The 11,151-nt window shown below is 46.4% G+C and overlaps 1 protein-coding gene across 1 annotated transcript; it reads right to left on the bottom strand.

Moving 5' to 3' along the window:
- Positions 1-1,076: 1,076 nt before the first annotated feature.
- Positions 1,077-10,116, bottom strand: LOC132775216 (zinc finger protein 420-like). Its single transcript, XM_067467164.1, has 2 exons — positions 10,032-10,116; positions 1,077-7,047 (listed from the first exon to the last, which is right to left on the bottom strand). The coding sequence occupies exon 2, from the start codon at positions 6,869-6,871 to the stop codon at positions 5,348-5,350; it is 1,524 nt and encodes a 507-aa protein (XP_067323265.1). The 5' UTR covers positions 6,872-7,047; positions 10,032-10,116; the 3' UTR covers positions 1,077-5,347.
- Between the last annotated feature and the right edge of the window lie 1,035 nt (positions 10,117-11,151).

An 11,151-nucleotide genomic window follows, 5' to 3' on the forward strand; every position in this document is an offset into this window, starting at 1 on the left:
CAGAGAGTGGTGGAGGCTCCTTCTTTGGAAGCTTTTAAGCAGAGGCTGTATGGCCATCTGTCAGGGGTGCTTTGAATGCAATATTCCTGCTTCTTGGCAGAATGGGGTTGGACTGGAGGATGGCCCAGGAGGTCTCTTCCAACTCTTTGATTCTATGATTCTGTGATCTGTATGCTTGTCCATTGTGCCCTGCCTCATGTACAGAGAAGGAATTGTTGGAGGCTACAGACAATGCCATTGCTGTTTGGCCAAAAGAAATTTAGCCACACCTTCTATTTTTATCAGTTTTATACTAACTTATGCAATTTATTTATTTATTTATTTATTTTTTATTTGTCGTGTCAGGGCAACCAGTCAATTATATTACATTTCTCACAGAACAAAGCAAACAAACAGACAAAATACAAAATGTGTGAGTTTGGTAGTTTGGTAGTTGATTAAATGTCCTTTAACCAGTATCTGGCCCCTTGGAGTGCCTCTGGTGTTGCCGTAAGAAGGTCCTCCCTTGTGCATCATGTGGAAGAAGGGCTCAGGTGGCATTGCAGCAGGGGGTCAGTGGTTGGCTCCTCTCCGCACTCGCATGTCATGGATTCCACTTTGTGGCCCCATTTCTTGTGGCTGGCTCTGCATCTCGTGGTGCCAGAGCGCAGTCTGTTCAGCGCCTTCCAAGTCGCCCCGTCTTCTGTGTGCCCAGCGGGGAGTCTCTCATTTGGTATCACCCATGGATTGAGGTTCTGGGTTTGAGCCTGCCACTTTTGGACTCTCGCTTGCTGAGATGTTCCAGCAAGTGTCTCTGTAGATCTTAGAAAACTATTTCTAGATTTAAGTCGTTGAAGTGCTGGCTGATACCCAAACATGTACTGGCTCAAGAGCAGTACGTGTGAAAAAGATCTTGGAGTCCTCGTGGACAACAAGTTGAACATGAGCCAACAATGTGATGTGGCAGCAAAAAAAAGCCAATGGGATTTTGGCCTGCATCAAGAGGAGCATAGTGTCTAGATCTAGGGAAGTAATGCTACCCATGCTCTATTCTGCTTTGGTTAGACCACATCTGGAATATTGTGTCCAGTTCTGGGCAGCACAATTCAAGAGAGATATTGACAAGCTGGAATGTGTCCAGAGGAAGGCGACTAAAATGATCAAGGGTCTGGAGAACAAGCCCTATGAGGAGCGGCTTAAGGAGCTGGGCATGTTTAGCCTGAAAAAGAGAAGGCTGAGAGGAGATATGATGAGGGCCATGTATAAATATGTGAGAGGAAGCCACAGGGAGGAGGAGGAGGGAGGAAGCTTCCTTTCTGCTTCCCTGGAGACTAGGACGCAATGGGACAATGGCTTCAAACTACAAGAGAGGAGATTCCATCTGAACATGAGGAGGAACTTCCTGACTGTGAGAGCCGTTCAGCAGTGGAACTCTCTGCCCTGGAGGGAGTGTGGTGGAGGCTCCTTCTTTGGAGGCTTTTAAACAGAGGCTGGATGGCCATCTGTCAGGGGAGATTTGAATGCAATATTCCTGCTTCTTGGCAGAATGGGGTTGGACTGGATGGCCCAGGAGGTCTCTTCCAACTCTTTGATTCTATGAAAATATTGATTTGGGAATTCTATTTTTATTTGTTCCTTCTATCCAAGTTTTTATTGAAGTATCCAATTTTTAAATATTTTTTCTGGGAATATGATATGGGAGCGCTTGAAACAAGAATAAATTTTTTGGGAGAATCATCATTTTGACAATTTTAATTTTACTTGACATATCCCAATTTCGTTTTTTCCAATTACGCATTTGTTTACTTTTTGCCATAAATTATTGTAATTAGATTGAGTTATGTTATTTAGGTTTTGGGGAATATAAATGCCTAGATATTTTAGCTTCTTCTCCCCTAATTTTATCCCCATGATGGTTTGAATTTCTTTTAACTCTTTCAGAGTCAGGTTCTTATGTAGTATTTCTGATTTTTGAATATTGATAGCCAGCCCTGATAAGTTCTCTAATTTCTGTATAGTATTGATAACTTCTTTTATAGATTCCTCTGGTGACCCCAATAACACCATGGCGTCATCCGCAAATAAATTTATTTTCAATTCTTCTGTCACAATTTTTTTGCCTTTAATTTTGACATTGTTTCTGATTAAATTTGCCAGAGCAAAAAGGATGGGGCAGGCAGGGCAACCTTGCTTCACTTTTAATCTTATTCGTTCTTGTTTTGGTTCCATTAATCAGTATTTGAGCCTGGTTATCTTTGCAAAGTTCCTTAATTACTTCACAAAACTGTCTCCCCAAGTTCAAGTCTTCACAGTCTTGATATAGATATTGGTGGCCGACCATGTTGAATGTTTTGTAAATGTCCAATTTTAGTAAAAAGTTTCTCTTTTTCCCTTGTGGCTTAATTACATTAAATATATTCCTTATAGGGTCTACTAATCTTGGGTTGTTGTGGGTTTTTTGGGGCTATATGGCCATGTTCTAGAGGCATTTTCTCCTGACGTTTTGCCTCCATCTATGGCAAGCATCCTCAGAGGTAGTGAGGTCTACTAATCTTGTTTTTGATAAAGCCATCTTGGTCTTTCCCTATTAAATTTGGGATTATATCTGTCAACCTGTTTGCAAAACATTTTGTGAAGACTTTATAATCTACATTACACAAGGTAATTGGCCTATAGGAGTTTGGGTTGGTCTCATCTTTACCGGGTTTTAAAATTGTAATCATTTCAGATTTCTTCCATGTTTCCGGGATGGTTTTATTTTTTAATATCTCATTGAATAAAATTTCTAATTGAGGGATGATTTCTGAATGAAATATTTTGTAAAACTTAGACATAAAACCATCAGGTCCGGGGGAGGAGTCTGGCTTAAGATTATGAACAACCTCTTCAATTTCCTTACTGGTGACACGTCTATTCCGTTCTGCTTGTGTCCGGGGGTCTAACTTTCCCGTTGTCCATTTCTGCTCATTTGCAGATCTTCATCAGCCATTCCTCTTGAGCGGGGCAATGACTTCCTCCTCTCTCTGAGAATAAACTAGGCTTGTGGTGTTGACCATCTAGTCTACGCATCTTCCAAATTTTGTTTCTAGATGACTGTCCAGCCTTCCTATGGAACACAACTCTGGCCCCATTGGAAATGCAACCTTTTTTGGGTGGTAAATATTTTATTAAGAATTTACAAAGTAAAAAAAATTTCACACGGAGGAAATTGGGGAAAGGCGGGGGAAGGGGTGTCATAGAGATACAGGATAAGGTTGTTCTTATTCGGTTAAGCTTTTAAAAATATCTAATAAGTTGCAAAGAAAGGACAAAAGAAAAAACAAAACATGAGGTTTGTGGGGATGGAAGGGGGGAGAAGTTATGCAAAATTATTGTTGTGACAACTCAATCTACATCTCTATTCCATTGACACACATTACACAAGGTATTGGAGATTCTGTATATCCTCTAGAACACATCTAACCTAAAAAGAAAATTCTACAGATCATTTAAGCTGTTAATAGATTCCACAAAAAGAAAGTCATCTCCAACCTCAGCAACGTGGAATGGATGAACAAGTCACCCAGGAATACCTGGCCGCTCTAAACACATCCAAGTCCTCTGGGTGGCACCTCTAGAGTATACGAAGGAAATCTAGCGCGGCCCCCTTCGGCCAGTCAGGAAGGCCGTCCAGCCCCGGAATGAAAACACCCATCGCTGCGGAAGTGGAGTGCTGGCGCATTCAAGCGCAGGGACTGTCACAACGTTCATTAAATGCACCAAGTGTTGAATGAATTGAGGTAATCTATATATAAAAAAATGCTCTGTGCGTCATGAGTACCTTAAAAACAAAAGAACCAATAAACGAAATCACACCAAATTTGGCAACAAAATGTCTCACAACACAAGGAGTGACCATCACTCAAAAATTATGATTTTGTCATTTGGGAGTTGTAGTTGTTGGGATTTATAGTTCACCTATAATCAAAGAGCATTCTGAACTCCACCAACAATGGAATTGAACCAAACTTGGTGCACAGAACTCCCAAGACCAACAGAAAATACTGGAAGGGTTTGGTGGGGATTGACCTTGAGTTTTGGAGTTGTAGTTCACCTAAATCAAGAGAGCACTGCGGAATCAAACAATGAAAGATCTAGACCAAACTTGGCACGAATGCTCCATATGCTCAAATATAAACACAGATGGCGTTGGGGGGGGGGGGGGGGAGGGATAGACCTTGACATTTGGGAGTTGTAGTTACTTGGATTTATAGTTCACCTGCAATCAGAGCATTTTGAACCCCAGCAGTGATACAATTGGGCCACACTTCCCACACAGAACCCCCATGACCAACAGAAAATACTGTTGTCTTTAGTAACCCTTCTGACACCCCCTCATGACCTCCCCAGGGGTCCCAACCCCCAGGTTGTAATAGAGGAAAAAGGACACTGTAATAGAGGATAACATCAGAATCACTAGACTGGGCCACAGCAACGTGTGGCAGAGCATGGCTAGTTACCACTAAAATGGATTACTTTCTAATTGAGAAAATAAAATCTGTAGAGAACAATGTATTGTCGAAGGCTTTCATGGCGGGAATCAATAGGTTCTTGTGGGTTTTTTCGGGCTATATGGCCATGTTCTAGAGGCATTTCTCCTGACGTTTCGCCTGCATCTATGGCAAGCATCCTCAGAGGGAGTGAGGTCTGTTGGAACTGGGGCAATGGGTTTATGTATCTGTGGAATGGCTGGGGTGGGGCCAAGAGCTCTTCTCTGCTGGAGCCAGGTGTGAATGTTTCAACTGACCACCTTCATTAGCATTTGAAGGCCTGGCTGAGCCTGGGAAAATCTTTTGTTGAGAGGTGTTAAGCTGTGCTTGGTTGTTTCCTCTCTGCTGTTTTGCTGTTGTAATTTTAGAGTTTTTTAATACTGGGAGCCATTGTAGAGAACAATGTTTGTCATGACCACCATGAGGAGCTATAGAGGAAATGACCCAAGAATAGCTTATACAGTAAAGGCTAAATGAAACTTACCTATATTATGATATTATAATATATATATACTGAAAATGTTATAAGGGCTTGTTTTAACCTCTGTTTTGCTAGTTAAACTGAATTATTGTGCCACAAAAGGCTGCAAGCCTAAAAAGAGTGTTGCCAACATGAGAAGTCTGGAAAGCTCTGCCTTGGAGAGTCCCTATGGGGTTAAATACCACTGTTCTCTCCAATGTAAATTCTATGTATATGTAGATTTGATCTCTCAGAGAAGCTCTTTCCGCATGCCATGTGTTTATAGGTTTTCTCCCCAGTGTTCTCCTCCATGTTGATGTTTATGTAGATTTCTACTGTGAGTGAAGCTCTTTCCACACTCAAGGCATGTACAAGGTTTCTACCCAGTGTGAGTCCTTCGATGACTATTCAGACTTGAACAACACGTGAAGCTCTGATTGCACTCCAGGCATTTATAGGGTGTCTCCCCAGCATGAGTCCGCTGATGATGCTTAAGTAGAACTCCACTCCGAGCAAAGCTCTGTCCACACTCCATGCATTTATAGGGTTTCTCCCCAGAGTGAGTCCTTTGATGCCTATGTAGAACTCCACTTTGAGCAAAGCTATTTCCACACTCCAGGCATTTATAGGGTTTCTCGCCAGTATGAATCCTTTGATGTGAACGTAGACCTGAACTATCAGTGAAGCTCTGTCCACACTCCAGGCACTTATAGGGTTTCTCTCCAGTGTGAGTCCTTTGATGTGACTTTAGATGTCCCCTCAGAGTAAAGGTCTGTCCACACTCCAGGCATTTATAGGGTTTCTCCCCAGTGTGAATTCTTTGATGTAAACGTAGCTTTCCAGTAAAAGAGAAGCTCCGTCCACACTCGAGGCATGTGTAGGGTTTCTCCCCAGTGTGAGTCCTTTGATGTAAACGTAGATTTCCTATAAGAGAGAAGCTCCGTCCACACTCGAGGCATGTATAGGGTTTCTCCCCAGTGTGTGTCCTTTGATGCGAACGTAAAATTGTATTACGAGTGAAGCTCTTTCCACACTCCAGGCATGTATAAGGTTTCACCCCAGTGTGAATTCTTTGATGTCTACGTATACCTGTATGATCAGTGAAGCTCTGTCCACACTCCAGGCATGTATAGGGTTTCACTCCAGTGTGAGTCCACTGATGGTAACGCAATCCTGTACTTGTAGCAAAGCTCTGTCCACACTCCAGGCATTTATAGGGTTTCTCCCCAGTGTGAGTCCTTTGATGCAGGCGTAAACTTGAATTATCAACGAAGCTCTTTCCACATTCCAGGCATGTATAGGGTTTCTTCCCAGCATGAGTCCTTTGATGCTTACGTAAACCTGAATTATTAATGAAGCTCTTTCCACATTCCAGGCATTTATAAGGTTTCTCCCCACTATGAATCTTTTGATGTGACCATAGACCTGAACCGTCGGTGAAGCTCTGTCCACACTCCAGGCATGTATAGGGTTTCTCCCCAGTGTGAATCCTTTGATGTGAATATAAATTTGAATGGTGAGTGAAGCTCTTTCCACACTCCAGGCATTTATAGGGTTTCTCCCCAGTGTGAGTCCTTTGATGTGAATTTAGGTGTGCCCTCTGAGTGAAGCTCCGTCCACACTCCTGGCATTCAAAAGGTTTCTCCCCAGTATGAATCCTTTGATGGGACCGTAGATGTCCAATCTCAGCGAAGCTCCGTCCACACTCCAGGCACGTAAAGGGTTTTTCCCCAGTGTGAGTCCTGTGATGCGATCGTAAACCTGAAGGACGAGAGAACCTCTTTCCACACTCCAGGCATGTATAGGGTTTCTCCCCAGTGTGAGTTGTTTGATGTAAACGTAAACCTCTCCTGCTAGTGAAGCTCTTTCCACACTCCAAGCATTTTGATGTTTTATCCTGCATGTCAAGAGTGATATGGGTGTTTAATTACAAAACAGATATTTGACTCTTCTTCTTAAATTTCTTATCTGGAGGTAAGGTCAAGATTTCAGCAAGAATATCACCAGAGGATTATGTCTTCTTATAGTATTGGTTTCCTTACTGTATCCAAGAGGTGGCTCCACAAAATCCTTATTTCCCTGGTGAAAAAAGAAGCAAGGGATTAAGAATGAAAGCCAGAAACCTTATTTACCTCCAACCCCCCCCCCCCCCCCCCCACTTATCATTCATGGGCCATGTTGAAAATGGGAATACCAAGTAATGTAGGCATCAGGGTCTCAAGCACATACATAAAAACCAGTAAATACAAACATGGATTCTCAAAAAAGGGAATGAATCCAGAGAGAAGGAAGAAAAGAAGGGATGGAGTGGGGGGAGAGAGAAAAGAATGAATGTTAGAAGAGGAAGAAAGGGGAACTGCTTCCAATTCTGAAACATCACGTTGATTTCATTGGGTCGATCCCAAAAGTGGCTAAAGGAATGGAAGGCAGGCAGGCAGGAAGGAACAATGGGGTTGCGGTGAGTTTTTCGAGCTGTATAGCCACATTCCAGCAGCAGAAGGCCTGTCTCCACTCTTCCGCCTACTTCTTTTTCATCTCTATCTCATCCTGAGTTTTATTATTTTAATTTACACATCTGGCCCGCCCTTGGGATTGATTTTACACTGTATTTAGTTTGTGCTGTTTTATTCTTATGTTATATTCTTATGTTTTTATTGATTTAATTGTATTGCTGCATTTTGTTGTTGATCCAGCTTGATCCAGTGGATCAAGCTGATCACAGAGGTCGACATGGGCAGGAGCAGCCAGAAGGCGTGGAAGCTGCTGAGACGGTTGAGCAACGACCCCTCACAAACCCATACCCATGCCAACATAAAGGCAGATCAGACAGCACACCAACTCTTGAAGAACGGGAAACCCAACCTTGCCACCAAAGTAGGAAAGAAACCAATAGCCAGGCAACCAGAGATTGAGAACAACAACCTCCATGAACCCTTTACATCTACTGAATTGGACATGGCTCTCAACAAATGTAAGAATGGCAAAGCAGCTGGCTTGGATGATCTACGGATGGAACAAATCAAGAACTTTGGTCCCAAAGCAAGGCGCTGGCTGCTGGAGCTGATGAACAACTGCACTGCATCCTGTCAGATCCCCAAAATCTGGAGGAAAGCAAGAGTCATCGCCATCTTGAAGCCAGGCAAGGACCGCAATGACCCAAAAAGCTACAGACCAATCTCCCTGCTGTGCCACCTCTACAAAGTCCTGGAGAGACTTATTTTGCATAGAATTACGGAAAAATTAGACCCATGTCTGATCCCACAGCAAGCTGGCTTCAGGAAAGGCCAAAGCTGCACATCGCAAGTGTTGAACCTGACACAGCACATAGAAGATGGCTTTGAAAGGCAGCAGATCACAGGAGCTGTCTTCATAGACCTGTCCGCAGCCTATGATACTGTGATCCACTGCTGCCTCCTCCTGAGAAAAATGTTTAATATCGCAAAGGACGACCACCTCACCCGCCTCATAGGAAACCTGCTACAAAACAGGAGCTTTTTTGTTGAGTTCCAGGGCCAGAGAAGCAGATGGCGGAAACAGAAGAACGGCCTGCCTCAGGGGAGCGTGCTTGCCCCATCCATGTTCAACATTTACACAAATGGCGAGCCATTGCCAGAAGGGACAGAGAGCTTCATCTATGCTGATGATCGTGCCATCACCGCCCAAGCAGGGAGCTTTGAGATGGTAGAACAGAAGCTTTCCGAACCTCTAGGTGCTCTTACTGCCTATTACAGGGAAAACCAGCTGATCCCCAACCCATCTAAAACACAGACATGTGCCTTTCATTTCAAGAAGCATCCCGAGCTCTGAGGATCACCTGGGAAGGAATCCCACTGGAGCACTGCAGCGCACCCAAATATCTGGGAGTCACTCTGGACCGTGCTCTGACCTACAAGAAGCACTGCCTGAACATCAAGCAAAAAGTGGGTGCTAGAAACAATATCATACGAAAGCTGACTGGCACAACCTGGGGATCACAACCAGATACAGTGAAGACATCTGCCCTTGCGCTATGCTACTCTGCTGCTGAGTATGCATGCCCAGTGTGGAACACATCTCATTATGCTAAAACAGTGGATGTGGCTCTGAATGAGACATGCCGCATTATCACTGGAAAAATTACACTGTCTAGCCGGTATTGCACCACCTGACATCTGCCGGGAAGTAGCAGCCAATAGTGAAAGGACCAAGGAAGAGACACCTCCAGCTAATCCCCTGTTTGGGTATCAGCCAGCACGTCAACGACTTAAATCAAGACATAGTTTTCTAAGATCTACAGAGACACTTGCTGGAACACCTCAGCAAGCGAGAGTCCAAAAGTGGCAGGCTCAAACCCAGAACTGATACGAAATGAGAGACTCCCCCTTCCTGGGGGACTTGGAAGGACTGGGCGACTTGGAAGGTGCTGAACAGACTGCGCTCTGGCCCCACGAGATGCAGAGCCAACCTTCTGAAATGGGGATTCCACAAAGCGGAGTTGGCTGACATGCGAGTGTGGAGAAGGAGAGCCAACCAGAGACCCCCTGCTGCAATGCACCCTGAGCCCTTCTGCCACATGATGCACCAGGGAGGACCTTCTTATAGTAACACCGGAAGCACTCCAAGGGGCGAGGTCCTGGTCAAAGGGCATTTAATCAACTACCAGACCCACAAATGTAGTAATCTGCTTGTTTTGCTTTGTTCTGTTAGGGATGTAACATAATGGACTGGTCGCTCTGACACGACCAATAAATAATCCTTGTGGGGGGCTTCATGTCTCATGTCCCCGTATGAGGAGCTGGAGCTGACAGGGGGAGCTCACCCGCCTCTCCCCGGATTCGTGTCCTCGGGAGGGAGCGAAGGAAGGAAGGAAGGAAGGAAGAGACCCAGGTGAGCCATGCTTGCCTTGGTTTTGTTCTGGCTTTGTTATGTGCCATACTGGTGGGCCTCGAAGGGCGGAGGAAGGCCGGGCCTAGTCAGGGCCACAGCCACCTCCATGAGGGGGAGGGGGGACACGGAGGCTCCGTCTCTTCCCGGGTGGAGCCAGGCCCCAGGACCACCCGAAAGGGAGACCGAGGGAGACATACCGCCTGCCCGCCTGCCTGCCTTCCTTCTCTCTCTCGGTCTGCTTCACCCGCTGCTGCCGCCGCCGCTTTCCGGCTTCACAAAGAACAAAATGGCGGCTCTGCTGAGGGAAGGCGGAGAAGGAGAAGCCACGCCTCTTCCTCTTCCGGACCGGCCTCCGCCCTCCCATTGGCCGAGGCCGGGACGCCCCGCCCACCGGAGGCCCCCATTGGCTGCCCGCCCGCCGCTCTGTGCCTTTGATTGACAGTCTCTCTCCCTCAGGCGTTTTGGACTCCAACTCCCAGCATTCCTCACGGCCTCAGGCCCTTTCCTTTTCCTGAGGCCAGGAATGCTGGGAGTTGGAGTCCAAAACACCCGGGGGGGGGGGGAAGGCCCCAGTTGGCCAGACTTTCCGGGCGGAGACGGGCAAGCCCTCCTTCGAGCTCAGGCCCAGCCATTTCTCTCCTTCAGGAGGAGGAGGAGGAGGCTCCAAGCTCCCTCGCTTCCTTCCTTCCTGAGGCCATCCCTCGTAGCTCGAGGATGCGGGCCCTCCACGGGCAGGGCCTTGAGGGTGGTGGCTCCGTGGGTGGCCGTGGAGCCCCGTTCGTGACCTGCATGTGCCCCCTTCCGCAGTGAGGAGATCGGTTTCCAGGCCGAAGGCGGTCCCGGTCGGGGTTGGCTGGCTTCACGCGCCTCCTTCCTCTTGGCACGCTTCTCCCTTCCGCCCTCCATTCCTGCCTCTTCGAATTCCGCAGCACTGCTGGTCACAGCTGACCTCCAGCTGGAGCGCTCGAGGGCCAGGGCTTTCCAGTTCTCTCTTGCTGTCTCTGCTGCAGTTTTTAAGGTTGGCTTTGAGCCCACCTTTCAGTCTCTTTCCCCATCATCCACCAACATTACGTTTCCCATCCTTGAGTTGGGAGTAGAGTCACTGCTTTGGGAGACACTGGTGATCTTTGGGCATTGGGACAACGAGAGTCCACGTCTCATAGGCAGGCAGGGTTGGGAGGGGAATGATCTGGCCGGGGTGGTCCACGCCTTGGTCACCTCTAGAATGGATTACTGCAATGCGCTCTACGTGGGGCTGCCCTTGAAGACGGCTTGGAAATTCCAACTGGCCCAACGGGCAGCAGCCAGGATGCTAAC

Source organism: Anolis sagrei, chromosome 4 (genome assembly GCF_037176765.1).
Source record: "Anolis sagrei isolate rAnoSag1 chromosome 4, rAnoSag1.mat, whole genome shotgun sequence".
Lineage (NCBI taxonomy): Eukaryota > Metazoa > Chordata > Lepidosauria > Squamata > Dactyloidae > Anolis > Anolis sagrei.